We start from the raw sequence: 20574 nt of genomic DNA, 5'->3' as shown, positions 1-20574 counted from the left end.
CAATATGTACTGCATTGTGCAAACACCAGAGACCGTCCTTCTTTTATTTAATTTCCAGTCAAATTGGACAGTAAGTACAACTGCGGTACTACAGTGCTAAGCAAACATGACATATCACCATTCATAGCACTACCACTGTTAGTTAATCCACTGGTTCATGAAGGTGAACAGCTCATTGGAACGGTCATCAGCTGCGATGTTGCCACAAGTGGTGGGACAAAATCATTAACTGCTGACTTCTTTGGTGTTATTCAGTTTTCACAGTTTGCGCCTCTTCATAAGGCTTTCTGACACAGACTCGTTACTAGTTCCCATGCCAAATTTCTACAGTTCATGTGGTAATGGCATCCCACCGTATCGCTGTTGTCAGAAGAAAACCTTGTATCTCCATTTTTGACATTTTTCAATTTTTTATTAATTTAAAGATATCTGTTACCCTTTACCCTTTACAATCCATGTAATTTCATGCTGAATGGACTAAAAGAAATGCCCACAAAATGACTTTTTTTTCTTTTATCTTTAACTTACATTACAAGTAAAGTAGCTTTTTTCCTTCTCCAGTAGAGTTACGATTTGGAGATACAAGGTTTTGTTCCAAGAAGGGTGATATGCTTATTTTGCTTTGCCTGGTTGAAGCCAGCCATTATAGCTGTTATTTTCCAGCTGTTTTTAGGTATGTTTTTAAATTTATTATTATTATTATTAATTTATTATAATCAGGGCAATTCTGTACTGGATTTTGGCATGTTTATTTTCCCTGACTTTCTAGGTTCGCCAGGACCAAAATGAACCCTGAAAATCCAAAAACACTGTGGGTGCTGTGTGGTCTACCAGTGGTCTACCAGTGGTCCACCAGTTCTGCAAGTATGTTAAGAGTCTTATTTTCTCTTTTTCCCTGAATTATCGGTGAATTATCTTACTATGTAATTTCCTCAGAAATGGCACCTGAAAAATAACTAACTTAGTTAATTTTTTTGACTGAATATGAAATGAATTAATGGTCTGTTTTACAAAGTCATGTTGGTGTTTGTGAGAGGGTGTATGGGAGTGTTTCTTACCGTTAGTGTGTGTGTGTGAGGGGGGGTGATCGTAATCGTCTCTCTGCAGGTGAGAATATTTGGAGGCTTCACTCCTCTCCAGCATGGGGACATACTGCATAGTGTCTGCCTGCTTCATATCCATGTAGTCTCCTTTCTCCTCGAAGGACAGGATCACGTAACTGCACAAGCACACATGAGCATTAATGTCACAATCCACTGTTTATGTGCTTCCTACATAATCTATCATCATTGCAACAGCATTTTTGTTTCCAAAATACTGAAATCATTTTAAAGCTACCATACCATGTCAAATTTCATTTCCTTGCTTTTTGAAATAAGTCATGTATTACAGTACGTAAACATTTTTACAGGGTGGGGAACTCAATGCTGCAGTTTTGTGATTTTCATTCTCAAGCACACCTGATTCAATTAATCAGTTGATTATCACTGTGCTGGATTCCAGCCCTCAGTTCTCCACTCTGATATAGGCTACATGTAAGCAGATGAAAGCCTAAGCTTGGGATTTATCATGTTTGCAATGTCACAACCACAAATATGTTTACATATGACTATTCATTCTATAGCAGTTTGCTCGGGGCATTTACATTGAAGTAAAATGAGCACACATTTCAGGTCATAAACAAGGAAAAATATAATTATTCGCCAATTAGAGCAGCGGGCATTTACATATAGTCTTAAATGCACAGTAACAAAAGCAGTGTTAACTCTAAGGCTAGAAAATGGCAGAGTAAAAATGAAGTATAAAATGAATTATGTGGTTTTTGGCGCATGAAACCACATAAATGTTAAAAGAAAACTTTGGACTAAAAAGTAAAACACAAGAAAACTGTATAATATAGATCCCTTAATGCAGTGTTTTGATGTAAGTAAATGAGTAGCTCATGTGCTAACAATGTGTGAGATCATTTTTGGTGCGCTGTATTCTCAGTGGTACACTTTTGCCCAGAAATGATCAAATCCATTTATAATTTACACTTGTCTACAGCAGGTGGCCGGGGCTGCAGAGGTTGCATCAGCATGATTTCACTGCAAAGTATGATTTCATACTCTTTCTCTACTCTTCTCACCCCCCCCTCTCTCTCTTTCTCTCTCTTGCTCTCTCTCTCTCTCTTTCTCTCTCTTGCTCTCTCTCTCGCTCTCTCTCTCTGCCCCGCTCACCTCTGTCATTTCTCTATATTCTGTCTCTCTCCTCCTTGCTCCCCCCTAAATCCTTGCTCTACATCTATCCCTGTATAACTCTTTGTAGTCACTCTATCTCACCGTCCCCTGAAAAATGATTGTACCCTTACACTCATCCATTTAGAAGGAAACCCAAAACGAAGCAGAATTTGATTACGAGAAGACACCACAGCACTTATTCAGCTCACACATCATGCCATGTTCCTTCTGACATAAAGGTTTTCTTTTTTTACAGGCAGTAAAACTTAATTTGAACAGCTAATAATGTGGTGATACAGATATGTGGCACCGTTTCTGTGTATGTGTGTCATTTTAGTGCTTGAAATATCTCTAATTAGATTTAAACTGGAACTGGAGGTGTATGTGTCACAGATGATATTTGAACGAGGAGATGTTCAACTGAAATCATATTGTAGTCAATAAATCTATAGAATAAAACCACATTTCTTTTAGCGCCTAGTTCATTCAACCAGACTGAGCAAGCAAATTAGCTGGTCCATGTAGTATATAAATTGTCAAATCAGTGCAATGCATAGCATAACATTTTGCAGGCTTTAATGAATTTCAGTCCAGTTTGAATCAGCCTTATTTTGGAGATGATGAGGTAATAATAATAAGGCTATGTTTAATTCTGGTTAGCAGGACAGAGATCGGGCTAGAACCGTTTTGCAGTATATTCTGTGTCATATCTGCATCTGTCTCTGTTTTGAACATATTATCTCTTTATTAAAAATGCATATGCATTCTCTCATGCTCAAGAGAAAAGTGTTTACTCCAGATATGCATGTGTGCTGCTGACCTCCGGCTGCTCTCGTCAGCTGGGTTTATGCCAAAGATGTCCAGGTCTTTCTTGGCCTTTTCTGGATGCCGGCTCAAAAAGCCATCTCTGTTCTTATGCAGATAGTTCACTAGGTCTCCATAGAAACAGTACTCAGTGATTATGTAGATAGGACCTGAAAGAGAGAGAGAGAGATGATGAGAAGGCTGTTAGGCTACAGTCTAATCTTATCAGTGGTTGGAAAGTGCATATAATCAGATAGAAGAAAGCAATAAACTCAGCCTGTTAAAATGCCACAGCCACAGAGGCCAGAAGAGCCACCGCCCTGAACACAATACCAGCTCCACATCTGAATCAACACATTTGCCCACTTGGGTATGTACAATGTGTGTGTGCACAATGTGAATAAAATGTAATAAGAGTATTGATTTTGGCACGGAAGAATTTATTCTACCTAATTATTTAAATGTTGAATTAGGTATGAATTCATTATGGCCAAAGTAGTATATTTATATACTTTCCACTACTGTGTATATAATTTCTATTTTTATGTGTTTTTTTCTGAATTTTTCGGAATCGCACCGAAACATTATCAAATTGAATCATGGTTAAATCGGAGAATTTTGAGAAAAAAATTTCGTGATGCAATGAATCATTCCCTAAATTACCATAATCAAATCTAATCTTTATGAGATGAGAGGTTTTTCGACTTCATTAGTACACAATTTGCGTATGTGATTGTTCAGATTTGGTGTGTACCTGATTTGGTGCATGCTCCCAGCAGATTGACGATGTTGAGGTGAGGGCCCAGGTGGGTCATGATCTTCAGCTCTGACATCAGCGCTTGCTTCTCACTGGAGCGTGCTGTCGCTGAGGAAACAATAGAATAATATCATCTCAATAAATCAATCATGCATAAGCCACGTCAGATCACTTGAGGATGACAGATCATACAGTTCATACTGAATAAGTGAAAACACTGTTTTTCTTCTATGTGGAGCTGTTATGTGTAGATGATCCATTGACTCACGTTTGAGCATCTTCACTGCCACCTTCATGACCGGTTGAGAACGACTTAGTCCATATGCGGTGCCCTCCACCACCTTACCAAAGGCGCCCGAACCCAGGATACGGCCTGTAACCCATACACACATGCATATCACATGAATACCCCTACAACACAGAATGACAGTCCTGTAGACCAACATGTCGTCACTGTTATATAAAAACGTTGTACATTCTTTTTTCATTGGTCTTTACTTTTTAAAAAAAGCCATTTTAAAAAAGTGTGAACATTTCACAAAGAATGAACGAATAAAAATGGTTCGCTCTAACTAAAACCCAGAGCTTCTCGTACTAACATACGACAACTTCTCTCTGCAGACCCCCTAGTGGCCATTCGCACAGTGGAATGGAAATCATTTCAAAACTTTTTAATGAATGTTATCAGATTAACTGAGACACTTGGCTGTGAATTGATGTGACTATGTTGAGCTGCTAGTGAGCAACGATAGGGGAAAGTGGAAAGGATATTGAGAAAACAATTCACATCTTTGCACAAAGATGGCTGAGATAAAATGAACAGCAGTGTAGCTTTCTAGATAAAAAAAAAACATGTACAACTACTACAAATTAGCATTTAAAAATAATAAGACATTTATTTATGTTGACTTGCTTGATTTGAGAAAAATTCAGTTCACTTCTGGTTTTGTAAATTTCAAGTATATTCTATAAAGGTTGTTGATGACAAAAAAGTTTAGAGAGTATAAAGTATAAAGAGACCTCCAAAACAATGTGACATTGCATTTTATCACAAAAGAGTGAAAACAGTTAAGAGGTTATTAAGCAGTGTTATTAAGATATTGTTGCTGTCAAAACAAAAGCTCATATCTCCATTTTTTCATTTGTTTTTTGTTAGTTTTTTACAGAATTTGAAGTGCCAGCTTCTCTTTACACTGTGCCAAAATGTCACAATGAGTGCAGCAGCAGACAAAATGACTTGGAATAAAATCTTATTATATTAACTTACACAAAAGCTAAGAAAGTTTTTTTCCTTCTTCTGTTAACTTATTAATCTGGAGACACAAGGTTTCTTTCTGACAGCAACAATATTTCCCAAACAGTGGTCCACTGACCACCTAATGCATCTCCATTGGGTCATATTAAATTCATCTTTGGTATAGCAATTGCGACGGGGTTACAGAAACCCAATGACACAGACCCCCTTCCTGCATTTTACACGGATGGCTCTACTGAAAAAGCCTCTGTGGTGCAGTTGCCAAATGGGGTTAACGTATGGCTACCCAAGAGAGCCGTCTGTGGTCTTTCAGCTCAACTGCTATGGCTTTATGTTAGAGAAAAACTCTTTGATCACTGAGTCACGACCACTCCTAATCCTCACAGGGACCGCTAGACACACAACACACACGCCACATCTTGGCACTGCTGGTATCACAAGAAAGTGCCCACATCTGATTGGCAAAAAAACCAAGGACAAGACCACAGTCCAATTGATTACATGACCACAAGCAGCTGTAACATAACATAACATAAACACTGTTGAGGGAAAAGCCCACAGTGCAAGGAGGGCTGCTTGACCATGGTTATGTGTGCGTGACTCACCCAGAACGAGGCCGTCACGTGGGAACTCCCAGCGCGAGTCGTAGGGCAGCTGCATGGGGTCCACATAGATGTACTCGTGTCCATCTGGACTCACTGACTCAATGACCCGCCATCTGATTTCATAGCGTGGCTTCTGCAACACACACAGTGAAAGGCAGACATTAAGCGCATTCCAGAATAGAGGTTATTACCACATTGAGTAAAATTACATAACTGCACTGTAAAACGTGATGCACTGAACTGACTTGATTCAAATTTGTACATAATTCCCAAATGAATAAAATATCATCAGTGTACATAAAAGCAAGCATCTCCAAAATATTCACTTTACAGGAGAGAGCAAAAATGCTCTGATCTATTAATGTAAGTTAATGCAAAGAAGTTTTATTCCAAGTCATTTTTGAGCATTTAATTTACTCTATTCATCATGAATAGATGAATATACAAAGAACGGCCATTGTGCTCAAATGATACTGATATTGTAAAATACTGAAAAATAAAAGTGGTCAGTAATGAGATGCATGCTGACAAAGATATATAACATCATCACAGTTGTGTCTTTCAGGTTATATCCTTCTGTGTTGATGTAATGAATACATTACATCAACATCTCATTACACTCTGGCACTTTTTTCAGTGTGACTAGATATTGATTAATACATTTGTATTACATATACTAGAATGCACCCAGCTAATGGGAGAGCACAGGTAAAAGTCATGTGAAAAGTCATGTGAAAACTTTTTTGGGTTCTTCAGAATCAAGCAGACTGCGTCATATACATCACAAACACTGAGGAAGGTTGGGAGCTTGAGTGAGTGAGTAAATGAGAATGAATGAATAAATGAGAGCAAACTACAGGAAGAATGAGTAAGTGGGTGAATGAAATGGAAGCATGGTAAGAGTCCATAAAAGAGAATCAGAGTGAGAGCATATGAGTACATATACAAAACAACTGAATGAGTGAACAAATGAATGAATGTGTGAGTACCTGTTTCCAGATAATGACCAGCACAATGAGTGAGATGATGACAATGACCAACAGCACCAGAACAGCAGCCGCCACGGTGAGCTCCGAGTGCGGACCTGAACACATCATCATCACCAAATTAGCTCTGTCTGATTCAGGTACTAGAAGGAGTGGGCAATATGATGATATTTATTACTACTGTCCTGAGCAAACTGTGGATATAATAAGAACTTAAAGAACAAGCTACATGTTTCATTACAAAGAGAGCTTAATCAGTCCTGTTTAAGTGGATTTAGTGCAGTGCAGAAAACTGTTGAATAAGACTTACTGGATTCATGGTTTTTAAATGTGATACATATCATGCATTGTGATATATTTTAGCAGCATTGCTGGCTGATACTTAAAGGCTGTAGGTATATGTGCTTTTACAAATATCATTGAAATGGAACTGTAAACCATAGCAGGCACGTTTGACAAAAAATGTGTGCAAAACAAATTTATTTTAGTGAATATATTAATATTTTTGCCCTCTGTCTGCGACTGAATACAAGCTTGTATGATAATTCGGTTTTAGGGATCTGGAGACTCTTTGGAAACTTATAACATTTTGTAATGACGGTTGTACTTCGTTTTTTTCTACCGAGGCTTCTTCCTTCAATTAATATTAATAAGCCATTAATTTTGTCTTTTTGCTGCTTATTCCAGTCTTTGGCTGTCACCCTCTTACCAACCTGGGTAAAATGATTTACCTTGTAACTCAGCTATTTGAAAAATGGCCAACAGCAACTGCATGGATAAACAAGTAGAGCATATGGCGTTTGGATTTCCTTGCTAGAAGTGCAGCGTCAGGCCACATGAGGAATCTATCAGCAGTTCACTACATGGAGAGCCTGACAGGACAGAAGAAGCCTGACAGAATAAAGCTAACAGCTGTAAGGGCTATCAGCCCTTTTGGTGGGCGCGAGTTTCTCTCGACCAAACACACACAGGACCAGAATCAAATGGTATGTGATGAGCACTGGGTGAAGATGTGACAAATGGAGCAGCTGTGTATTTAAAACAGTGAGGGAAGAGTGAAGAAGGTGTTAATGCTAATGCTTGTGGCTGGAAGGCTGTCATTTACAAGTGAAGTTCTACTGATCTCAACACTTTACTGCAATCTATTAAAGAATAAAGAAGAGTTGTGTAGATGAACTATTCCTAAATTACCCCCCAGCAATGGAAAGTATGTGTTCAGAGGGGGGCATTAAGGCAGCAGCTTAATATTTTGGTTAACTTGATAACGAGGGCTGCATGATTTGTATGAAATATCACATTGTGATTACATTGCTACGTGTTCTGATTGCAATGCACTTTCCCATCCATTAAAACACGCCGTTGAACCTCTAATGAGATGCATCATTTTGAAACTCATCTGCAATGTCTGAGGTTGGTCGTGACGCTCATGGCACACAATTAAAAACATGCTTTAGTTAAATCCATAAGTCCGTGGCTAGAGTTGTGAAGAGAGTGGACAGAGTAGTGAATAATGTATAAGGAATGTATCATGACATGAGATCCAGAGAGATGTTCTCACCGCTGGACACTAGTTTGACCTCTCGGGAGACAGCGGCCATGTCATTGCGGGCCAGGCAACGGACGGCCATCGTGTTCTCCAGATGGCCAAAGATCACCTCACTCTCCAGCTGGTTCTCCTGGTTGATGTGTGTATCCACTGTGATCCCTGTGGTGTTGGTCTGAAGTGGTGACCACTGAGTCGAGTCATTGGCACAGCTGGGAAAGTGCAAAAGGGAGTGAATATGATTATGTCACTATTATGTCATCACTGTAGTTGCTGCAGTTACTAGACAATAGGAGATATGATTTATTGTGCTTTGCTTTGACCCTTAGAAGTCACAGCCTTTGTAAAGACATGGTAAAATCTCTTCATAATGATTTTTCACTCATAGCTCACTGAAAAAAGCAGAGAAATTATACTGGAAGTGCAGATTCTAAAGTTTCTGTTTGCTTGTAAGTAGAAGAGGAGATACTTTATTATGATTTGAATTCAGGGAAAAGCTTTTGTTGTGTGCTCTCTTGTGTTTTTTGTCTCTTGACACAAAAACAGAAAAACGTTGTGTGTAGACCCAAGCTTCTCGATACAGAATCTAAATCAAGTACAAATATAATTTACCATGTAAATGTATAATAAATGCATCATTAGTATATAATGTAAATCAGATACAGAGACAGATATTTGGAAGTAGAAGTGGGCAATATGGAACAAATATCATGAAACTTTCACATTTATAATATGCTGCAGTGTTTATTTCTGCTGGTATTTCATTATTTGTAGACAAAAACCAAATAATCCTTTATTTGATAAAATAAAATGAAAACTATGAGTGCAAATGATTTGTTCTAAACATTTTACATGCTATTCTACACTAAACCCAATAAACCAGGCCTCATTGTGCTCTCTTTGCAATGAAGCATGACGTTGGTCAGTACCAACGATATCCATGATCAGAAAAGCATATTGACATATTATGATGTAAATTATGCACAATATCAATAAATATTTTTAGAATATCCCACCCTATGCATTAGATGAAGGTGAGTAAACCATTGTGTGGGTAAAAAAAAATCCAATAAAACAAGAAAACGGTGGGGAAATAATCCACACGAAGCAAGAAGGAGACCCTTTCGCTGTCCTGGTCTTCTTGTGAATAAGGGCAAAAACAAAGGGCGACAAACGAAATGAAAGAGAAAGTAAAATAACACTGATGCAAAGAGAGGGGCTAATCCAAATCTTACTGTTTGATGTTTTTACAGATGTACCACTCCACTTCAGGGACAGGAGACCCTCCAGCAACACACACCGCAGCCTGGCCTGCTGCTGAGCCATGATGGAGGTCCGTCAGGTCCACAATAATTGCAGGAACTGCAGCACATGTACAGACACAAAACAACAGACGGAGTATTAGATATAGGTTAATTAGCTAAATAGGACAAATGCATAGAGCAACTTCAGCGGAATCAGGTCAGTACAGATTGTATTGGTGATAAGATATTAAAATATATGGAAATCTGAGTAAAAAAAGAAAAGGTCTGATAAACAAAGAAGTAAACATAGGCAAAGAAGGATGATTACATGCAAATGCAGGTAAACAAAGTTGTAATGGGATCACAAGTTCAGCTACAGAGCGAGTGAAGACAGAGCGAGAGGAGGAAAATGACAGGGCTTCACACATTCCTGAACTTCACCTTTAACCTGCAGGCTGAAGGAATGGCTGGCACTCTGGTTGCCTATCTCAGCTCTCACTGTATAGTTGCCGCTGTCCTCGGCCTTAGCTCTAATCAGAGTGAGAGTGCTCTGGTACCTACACAGATACAAAGCAGCTGCTGTTAGCATCCACGTTCCTCATGTTGATGCACATCGGGTCTAAAGTATAAAATAAATACATACTATATATACAGTCACGCAAACCCTATCACCATTTTTTTCACTTTTACTACATCTTGTGGAATATGAAATAACATGACACTCTGAAAAATACATATGGAGTTATGCAGTCACCAAAAAGTGTTAAAAGAATAAAAACATTATATATAGTTTTCAGTTTTTAAAACAGTCAGACAGGCTTTGGCTTTATGCAGCTTTGCACACTCTTAGAATTATTTCAAGCAGCTTATTAACAGCCGCCCAGGAATGCTTTTCCAGCAGGTGTAACAAAGTTCCACATATCATCACTGTCCAAAAAACACAAATATCTCCAAAATGGTAACTTTTCAGGTGACGGCAAAGACGTTCTTTATTTTAGATGAGAGGTTTCATTCCATGCAATGTTGGAGCATTTCTATTGGTCATTCTTCATGAAAATTCAACACAATGCAAAGGACAGCTGTTCACACGAAAAGAAAAAAGTATAAAATGGAGATGCTTGTATTTTTTTTTTTTTTTGGACAGCAATGATATGCTGGAAGCTTCAACAGAATAAAAATCGAAACATGGTGATAATGCAATGTGCAGAGATGTGACAATGCATTGAGGGGAGTTCCATTATTTCTGCAACTGCAATGTTGAAACTCCAAGGTTTGAATCAATCAACAACTCGCTTCAGCATGTTCATGCCATACGTCACACTCCTGCTACCTCTAGTCTCATTAGTGGATTAAGCAACAGCATGATTATAGTCATGATTATATATGATATACATGATTGAGACATACATGAGATACCTATCGCTGTTGTCACATCAAACCTTGTATCTCTAAAATGGTAACTTTACAGGAGAAGGAAAAAAACGACTTTACTTTTAATGTAAGTCAATGGAACCAGACTTTTTTCCAAGTCATTTGGGGTCACTTCTTTTGGTCCATTTTACATGAAATTTGGAACGAGCAACAGGAATTTTCACATTTAAAAAATTTAAATTAAAACAAAATAAAACTTTCAAATGTCAAAATCTGAAAATCGATAAAAATGGAAATACAAGGTTTTGTTCTGAGAACAGTGATATTATATATGTGACTGCTTGTTTGTTTACTTAGTTTACGTATTAGAATGTCTTTGTCTTCATTATATTGAATACATAATACATCAAACATTCAGCAGCTAGGTTTTTGTTCTTTCTTCAGAATCTTTTTGCAACAGTGACGCTGAATCCCTGCTCCAAATCCACAAATGTAACATGAATGTCTCAGGCCATCTAACCTGGTTTCACTGATCGTCCGGAGGGAGGTGGCAATCTCAGCAGAAACGTCGCCCAGGACGATGCCGTCCTTCAGCCACATGACCTTGGGGGTGGGGAGAGCATTGATGTCCACCCTGAACTCACGAACGTCGTCCAATTTGGCCGTCTCCATGGAGTCAAATGCAGGAGAGATAGACACAAACTCCCTCTCTGGAGAGGGACAAGAGTACAGATGATAGCAGAGCACAGTTTATTTTACTGAACAGAACCAATTTAATCAGTTCAGTTTAAGTCTACTGTGGAAACACTGGTTCCCAGTCATATTACATCTTCTACCCTAAACTAATCCAAAACTGGGTCAACACTAAGAATAACATTATACAATAAATATAACAGAATCAACATTTTATAAACTGTATATCCATCCAATGCAGTGCATATATTATCTCCATAGAAAAGCACTGCCAATAAAATGGCATGCTTTGAACTTTGTGCCAACCTAATGCCTTTGGGATGAGTTGGAGTGGAGGTTGTGATCTAGAACTAATCATCCAACATTAGTACTTGAGCTCATGAATGCAGCAAAGAGGAACTAAATCCCTATTAATACACCTGATTTTAGAAGAAATGTTGGACAAGAAGGTGTCTACAGACTTTTGGACATATAGTACATACAGCTGCACATGCAAAAGTTTGAACACCCCTCCACATTTGCTACAGGGAACTTAATAAAGCATTTTTAGTGCATTATGCGTCAATTATGCAACTTTTAGTGCATAATTTCAATTTATTTGAGTTTAACATGTTGGAAAAAAGAAGACATAAAATATAACTGTTCCAAAATGTTTGCATGAGCCACATTTTATGTTTTATTTTTTCCAATATGTAAAATACAGCAAATAAACAGTAACTATGCATTAAAATGTGCAGAAATGTGTTCTCTGAGTCTTTTTACAGTACTGTTTTCACTTTGAAAATCAACTGTGTAATTTGACTAAGAACTTTTGCATATGACAATATAAACATTTGCATGTAACAAGATTGATGAATTTGTGTCTGTTAAAACTGGCAAAAGACACCAGTGTGCATACTGTGTGCATCGTACCGTAGACAGTAATGGTGAGTTCTTTAGTTTGGCTCTCATTGCTCATAATGTCAGTTATAGTGCAGGAGTAGATTCCACTGTCTTTAGCTGTGGCTCTAGACACATTAAGAGTGTACTGAATCTCCTTATCCCTCTTATTCTCCTTCACTGTCTTTACTCCACGACTAGCCTGAGAGAGAGAGAGAGAGAGAGAGAGAGAGAGAGAGACAAAGTTTACCTTCATTTATTCATATAGCAAAAGCATACAAAAATACTGCTAATCCTAACTTAATAGTAATATTATCTCAAACAACACGAGTGAGAAGTGTTTCATCTTGATGCACAGTTATTACATATTAAAGCTATTGCATATTAAATCTACATACTAACTGCACAGTTATTACATATAAAAACCTAGTTTTATTACATTTAAACCTACGAGCAGTCTTTTAAAGGGCCCATATCCTATTTTTTCTTGAATTTTATTATTTTGATGAGGTCCAACTATTATGTTTGTGTATGTACCAAAAGCAGTCATAATACATGGCCATTGTCAACCTCTCTGTATCCTTTAAGTTAAACAGGATGTTCAGTTACTGTTACTGATATGTAAATTATCTCTGTTCTGATTGGTTATCATGTACTGTGCTTAATTCAAAAGCAGTCCAGGATGAAACTTCAGCTTAAATAGGCAGAACTAAAATGCTGTAGGCTGAATAAGTGGATATGTGTAAATCTGTCTTTCAAAACATGGACTGTATGGACTGAGGACTTATTGCTCTGATAACTGTAACCATGTTTACATCTTTTATTTTAAAAAAAACATGGAAATGTATGTTTTTTAATGATATGGGCCCCTACATTTAACATGATAAAGATGTGCTACAATGTTTATCAACCTATTCTCTACCTATGCCATCTGTAGCACAGTCTGTTATTATGGACAATCATTTTTGCCTTGTTTCTGTAGTTAGTAAAATAATAGAAAACCCTTTGACTCAAAAACACTTCTATAGGGGAATTACTCTCCATGGCACTTGAATATATGCTACAGAAGGACTAGACAGAAATCGGTGCACTATTCCTTTAATAAGGCTTTGTTCTCTGCATGTTTTTGGAATATGTGATATTTGAATAATCTGTTTGTCTCTCACATGACTGCCAGGATATTTCCAGCGGTCTTCCAGCATCTCGCTGCCTTTTGCCACGCAGTTCACTGTGAGGGTCTCTCCAACCAAGAGAGCCTTTTTCTCAGCCTTCAGCTCAATTTGCAACTCTGGGCCTCCTGTGGAAAAAAGATTGAGGAAAGAGAAAGAGCGTTAGACTTTCATAGTGGAGATGATGCACCGACAGAAGCACTGTATTTCCACATGAATAAAATATATTACATCAATATTAAAGATACCACTTTTTACTTTTGATATTAATACAGATCATGAAACCTTGAGTGTTGACAGGTACTGAACTCATATTTCTTTTTTGAAAACTACTGTGCTTTTATGTTGGCATATCCTTGCACCAAAACAATAGTACCCTACTGCGCTACAGATACAGTCATAAAACTGCCATAATATTGTCTTCAACTCAGTTTTTTCAATATTTGTGAGATTAAAATGTTGATTTGTTAATTTCACAGCTCATCTTGTTTGGTGAATTGTTTTCTGTTTGTTTTTGGCGCTATTGTGTTCACTTGTTTAGTCGTCCCAGACGCCATCTGGAATTCTTGCTGGAAGGCAATGACAGGCTTGGAATTTGATGTAATGATTTGTCTTAAAAGATTGCATCCAAAGTATCGATTTCTTTATTTTGTACAAAAAGTACAAACTTAAGAGCAGCATAAATCAAGATGATACTTTCCAACCTGTCTACAGCAAAATAAAACAGTTATTGTGAAAATACTGTGCTTCTATCACAAGTAACAACATGGGTTGAACGCTTCTCAACCAATCAGATTGTGTCATCAGAACTAACTGTAATTAAAGCACATCGCTTCAGGTGAGCACCTAAAATTGGTTAACAAGCGTAGACTACTTAAACCCTCCACTACCCCACAGGAGTACAATTATTTGGAAAATCTTTCAGTTTGCTAACTTTTGGCAATGATTGTGTTGATGCAGTCATGTGGAAAAATCTACATACTTCAATCACCTTTTCACAGAATAGCATGTTATGATATCATGTACATTTTGTTAAAACCACTGTAAGTACACATATATATTCATACAAACACAAATATGACCTCACCTTCCCAGCCATGGACGATGTACTCCTCACTCTCATGCTCCTCACCGTTCACCAGGGCTCGGCACACATATGTTCCAGCAGTGAAGAGGCCCAGAAAGCCCCTCTTGCTGTCATAGACAGCAGGCACAGGCTGCTGGGTCTCCACATGGATCAGAGTCACATTAGCACTGGGGTCAGACACACGGCACGGAACCTCGGTCTCCTCATGACTCGTCAGCACATGGTTAATGAACGGCACCAGAGAGGGCACAAATGGCACTTTCGGATCTGGAAGGAGCAATAATGTATTTGTATGAATGAGAAAGAGTGAAAAATCTGGACATTTTCGCATTAAAACATATAAAAAGCTAGCGTTAGTGATGGTTTGCTCAAATAGGCACAAGTCAAGCTTCGAATAGCTATGCAACATTTGCAACACATTGTTCATTTTCAGTATGTCATACAGTGCTGGAAAACATATAAGCAAGTCTATTTGAGCAAATGTAAAGCTGCACTATGTAAGATGTGGGGATTTGGAGACCTCTCTGGTTGAAATGTGTAATTGCACGCAACATATGGAAGAACAGTTTGTAACACTGGATGTGCTTCAAATCCCTTCCCCTAGCAGATGAATCTGGTTATGGTGAAGAGTATTCAAAATTCCAAAGAGTATTCAACAGGATCTCAGACAAAACTTGGTGAGGGACGTGTCTTTTGAGGATGTAAGTGAATGATCTACTATCGTCATATCTTCATTGATGTAATGTTGATTTTCCATTTACCTAAGCCTAAACGTCTTTTTGAGTCATATGATTTTGGTCAAAAACCTCATGCAAAATCCAACCTAACACCTCCGACTTTTACGTTATTGTTTCAGGATTTACAGTGTGACTTGTAGCAGAGCTTGTACATCATATTTTGTCTTGTTTTTATTTCTTTTACCTCAATAATGCTATTTCAAAACATTTAACATGGTGCAGCTTTTACAACTCAATGATAAATGATGAAATGATGAAAAGTCATACTGGCTCTACCATTTCTGCCATGATTTTTGTGCTTTGACATGTTTGTCAATGTGCAATAAACAAATGTGGCGAAACACAAGCTCATATAACACTGTGAGTATCAGGGCACGGTTTTCCTGGCATACCTGGCACATAAACATAAATGTTGGCCTCTTCGGTCTGATTTCCGTCCTGGTAGTAGCAGGTGTAATCCCCCGTATGTATTGCTGTAGCATTGTTTATGGTCACCGTAGAGACAAAGATACCCCTCTTATCTTCAAGCGTCGGTTCATTGTTGAAGACGGGGCAGCTCCAGGCCAGCTCTGCCAGACCGCGACACGTCAGTTTGAACGTGGAGTGAAGGGACACCACCATAACTTCCCTCATGGGCCAGATAACTGGAGCCAGCATGGCCGGCAGCAACTGCGGCTCAAGAGCTGAAGCAGACATGCGCATACACACCATCACTATACAGTCTAGACAGGCGACTACATCGTCTAACCCTTAGAGGTCTAGTGATGTTACTGTCCATTGTGATATGATTTGAATACAATTATGAAATGATATAGTTAATAACAATGAAATATATGTTCATGCAGCTTATTTTCTTATTGGACTTTTTTCAATGTGGTTTCCTGTCGTACAACATGGCAAAAAAAAAATGAAATAATTGTTTGCGTGCCACAATGACACTTACTAAAATAAGTATAATAAAATAACTCTTTCACTTTTGTCCATTAAGGGGGTATAAATGAACATTAAACAATCCACAGAATTATGCATTTTAAGTATGCATTTTTCACTCATAAGCTGCTTTGTGACAACATCAGTTGTAAAAAGCGCTATACAAATTGTGAATTTCCCTGCTGTGGGACTAATAAAGGATTATCTTATCTTATCTTATCTTATCAAATACATTTTATTTGATTTGATTTGATGTAGTATGTAAACATTGCTAACATTTCAAAACATACATAAAATTATACAGTCATATAGGTGAACTGAGCTGCAAGAACAGCCTGCTATACTATTTTGTGATGTCATGAAATCCAACACTCTTGCATATTTGCCTTTTCAGCCAACAGTAGTTGAGCCCTATCCATTTGTGTTGAAGTTATAATGAGTATTTCAGCACAGACTACTTTTTAAACTAGGTGCAATATACAGAAGCCAATCAGAACAGAGATCTTTTACATATAACAGATTCACATGCTCAGCCTGTTTAATTCTAAGGGACGAAGAGAGGTTGGAAAATGGTTATGTGAAAATTAATTGATGATTTTTTTCGCCATAAAACCTCACAAATGTTATAGGTTGACATCAGTGAAAAAAAACTAAATATAAGAAAATAGAGGAAAATGTGTTAATACATTTTTTGACTTTTGACCCAAATGAGAGCATCTGAGAGAAATGCCAATCCAAGAAATCAACTGGGATGGATGACATTTTACCTTTGACATTAAGCTTGAAGGAGAACTCAGCGCTCTGTGATCCAGCTGATGCTACGATTTTGTATGTGCCACTGTCTTCTTCTTCAGGATGCCGAAAGACCAAAACACTCTCGTACCTTCATGGGACAGAGATGAGCTTTGAGCTAAAGCTGCTATTCACCCAAGTTGTTCCTATACTGGGATGTGACACGTGTCTAGTATATTAATATTAGGCTGCCACATTTCAGTAAACACATCAGCAATCACATATTAGTGACTTTGACCAGGTATGAATTGATGCAGTGCTTACAGTATGAGTGATTACAGTTAAGCCTATTAGTTAAGCTGAAAAGTTCAACCAGTATCTTGGAGCAACACATGGCCAACTAATGAAATGGGCATCAATCTGTCTGTTTTCACCAATATGACCTACTATATAGTTCGTACCTTTTGTCTTCCAAGAGAGTGGTCTTACTGGTCACAAAGATGTCGTCCAACGCGAGATCATCTTTGAACCATGTAACCTTTGGCGTAGTGTCAGACATAATATAGATGGTGAACTCTGTCTCCTCTGTGAGAGCGGCACTTTCCACTGCTCCAATCCCACTGTGATCCAGAACCACGAAAGAAGTCGCTGTAAACCAGGGAAAAAGAGAAAGCAGGAGAAAATGAGAGAGAAATCCCCTGAGCATCAGCTAATCTGTTTTAAAGAATAGCCAACAGTGCCAAGAGAAACAAATAAACACTGGGCAATGCTTATTATTAGCTTTGTACTTAGCCACATTAGCATGTGTGGTCAAGCTATTCTCTTAACCCTTGATGTCTTTCTCTTGGACAGCAAATTTAGAGGTATTTTGTGATGCAGTGAGAGGGATATTGTTACCATGGACAGTGACGGTCACACTGGAGGACTTGGTCAGGCCACTGAACTGCTCAGTGACAGAGCACTCGTAGTAGCCAGAGTCAGCCACCGAGGCATGCGGGATACTGAGGATGTACAAAACCTTGTCAGGAAACGTCTGCTTCATCTGGACAGCACCTACAGCCTGGGGAGCAGAGAGCAGAGAGAGAGAGAGAGAGACGTTACTCCAAAGCAAATCATGTGGGGACACCTTGCCCTCTTTTGAATTTTAATGTTTTCACAATTAAGTGAGAAAAATGCCCTGACCCCTTAAAATCCCAGGTTTATTATAAACTAAGGCTTATTTATCAGTAACTACAGGGACTTTATTACAAACTGACTGAGCTATTCTTGGGTTATAGAAGAGTGTGATAAAACTTTGGGCCTGCTGGTGGGCCCTGGCCATTTAGGGGGTTATGTAATTTAGAGTGGTTTAATGTGAAATGGTGCATTGCTATTTTGCCCTAGAAAACCCTGCATGTACCTCTCCACCATGAATAGATTACAAAATAAGGTTTAGGCCAAAACCTTATTTAAAATCTGCAGTAAAACAATATCTCAGGCACTAGGCAGTGTATGCATAACCATTTCCTGTAATAGCGTTCTGTAAGCATAGCTTTTAGAGGCATTAAACGCTTCAGGTATCTGGTTGCTATCACCACTGCTGTGAACAATGCTGACTTCACAGGTTTCTCTAGAAGGTTGCATTTCACATTAAATCATTGTGTATGACATGGGTTAGATCTTAATGATTTGATTATGCTGACATTTTAATAAAAGCTTTTATTTAAAATAAACAGCTTAAGTAATACTTTGGCAGAGTCTATGAAGACCACGTTTCGTCAAGATAATAACTTGAGCTTTCTCCTACAAACTATTGTCAAAAGCACACATTTAATAACTTTTGGTTCAAAAGGATGGTTAATCTGTAAGGTATGAGTGCTAATAAGTGGTGACGTGCAGAAAATGGCATTACTCACAAGGTACAACTGTCACAAATGTCGTCACCTTGCTTGTCAACAAAAATTTGATCGTCTGTACTCAAACACATTGAAAAGCTGGGTGTCCTCAGACATTTGATTGCAAGTGTACACTGTGCATGTGTACTACACACAACCCTCTCCCTTAATCATGCGCCTCTTTCTCTGTAAAATGTTCAGCCCAAAAGATCTGCTTTAGTCCTTCTCTCTGTCTATCACTCTCCAGATCTGGCTCTGGCTTCAGCATGTGGCATTTGGTAGAGCATTTATCTTTCAGCAGAGATAAATTCTTCCTTATAGGAGGCTGGAAAAGAGCTGCAAATCTCAGCAGGGAGTGGAGAGCATCCAAAGGTCCCTGCTTTAGGTCGATTCTAGAAGAAAAGGCCTCCATACCATTTTGAATCTTCTAATTTCTCTTACCATATAACCATATACATATTTACAAATATAGATGCCATGAGTAGTGAAAATACTTCCAGCTGGTCATGAGAGCTTGGAGAAGTGACATTTGTGATACTATGTTGTTCAAAAAGCTGCACTGGTTTGTGGACACACATTAAACCCAGCGCACCGGCAAAGCCACTCGTAAATACTCTTGAGCAAATGGTCAGTAGTAACAACTCGCCTTTGATCTTTTAGAGACATACAGCCATGCACTTATTTGGCCTTGCACATGCATGCACATCAGAAAAACGTACACTGTAAGACATAGATCACCCTGGGAATGCACCTGCATGCTTTCTCATTTTTTCTATGCAAGCATCCCTTAGTTTCCCACACACAACATCTGTCTCTGACATGCACACATCAGAGAGGTCAAAAAGGTCAAACTGCACCATCATTAAGCATCTTTCTTATTGTTTTAAATGTCACCCTCCATTTTAAACATTTGTAAAATGGATACACACTGTCGCTTCACACATAGAGAGATCATAAGTCACGGCATCAGAAGGCGCTTCTGCTTCAGACAATGTAATGAAAGTGAAGGCTGCTTTGCCTTGGCAACCAATTTGCAACCAATATGCATGCAGTAGATTAATGAAGGAAAAAACACAGAGTCATGAGACTGAATCTTAAAAATAAATGTTACAGAAGAGTTATATCAATGCAGTGGAAGAACCACTTTTGGTTTCCTAAGGAATCTTTTAGTAAATGGTTCTTTGAAGATTTTGCATTCATTCTGCATTTTCCATGTAATAAGCCTTAGAATGGAATATGCCTGGGAATTTAAGGGATTAAACAACCTCTACAGATGAAAAGGTTCTATGCATGGTTAAAATAATGGTTCCCAAATGTTTTTTGGCTTCAACATGTAGTTCTATGAAAAATATTTAACTAAAAGAAACACCAAATGTTTCTTTTTCACATTTCATTGGCAAGAATGGTTCTTTTCAGAACCATCAACTGAAAGGTCAGTTTTCACTGAAAGGCAACATAAAGTGCTCCATCTATAGCGTCACTCCATAAACCCTTTTGACACCATTTATAAGCGTGAGAGTTAGAGTGAGACAGATGGAAAACAAAGCGAGGTCTCCACCTGTTTGCTGGGGTGCAGCCACTGCTGGAAAAACATAGCCGGTGGGGTCTCGCAGGTGAGGTTGAAAGCGTCTCCTTCTTTCACTTCCTGCTGGCTGACCCTCAGTTCTACACTGAACTTCATTCCTGCCA

General features: G+C 38.3%; 1 protein-coding gene across 2 annotated transcripts in view; it reads right to left on the bottom strand.

Annotated features, from left to right (window-relative positions):
• pdgfra (platelet-derived growth factor receptor, alpha polypeptide) overlaps nt 1-20574 on the bottom strand; it is a 36638-nt gene that overhangs the window by 10195 nt on the left and 5869 nt on the right. For both annotated transcript variants that reach the window (XM_017688033.2, XM_037537966.1), the window contains 18 exons: nt 20444-20568; nt 17909-18071; nt 17473-17659; nt 17047-17162; nt 15742-16032; nt 14613-14879; nt 13523-13653; nt 12390-12558; nt 11305-11494; nt 9855-9970; nt 9405-9531; nt 8185-8381; nt 6630-6724; nt 5641-5773; nt 4049-4153; nt 3778-3888; nt 3040-3193; nt 1059-1219 (listed from right to left, as the gene is read on the bottom strand). In XM_017688033.2, coding sequence (XP_017543522.2) covers nt 1059-1219; nt 3040-3193; nt 3778-3888; nt 4049-4153; nt 5641-5773; nt 6630-6724; nt 8185-8381; nt 9405-9531; nt 9855-9970; nt 11305-11494; nt 12390-12558; nt 13523-13653; nt 14613-14879; nt 15742-16032; nt 17047-17162; nt 17473-17659; nt 17909-18071; nt 20444-20568 — 2838 coding nt within the window. The remainder of the gene's footprint in view (nt 1-1058; nt 1220-3039; nt 3194-3777; nt 3889-4048; nt 4154-5640; nt 5774-6629; nt 6725-8184; nt 8382-9404; nt 9532-9854; nt 9971-11304; nt 11495-12389; nt 12559-13522; nt 13654-14612; nt 14880-15741; nt 16033-17046; nt 17163-17472; nt 17660-17908; nt 18072-20443; nt 20569-20574) is intronic.

The sequence above is a fragment of the Pygocentrus nattereri genome, chromosome 4 (genome assembly GCF_015220715.1).
Source record: "Pygocentrus nattereri isolate fPygNat1 chromosome 4, fPygNat1.pri, whole genome shotgun sequence".
NCBI lineage: Eukaryota > Metazoa > Chordata > Actinopteri > Characiformes > Serrasalmidae > Pygocentrus > Pygocentrus nattereri.
Note: the sequence above shows the minus strand (reverse complement) of the source record. Positions and strands in the feature narration are given on the sequence as shown.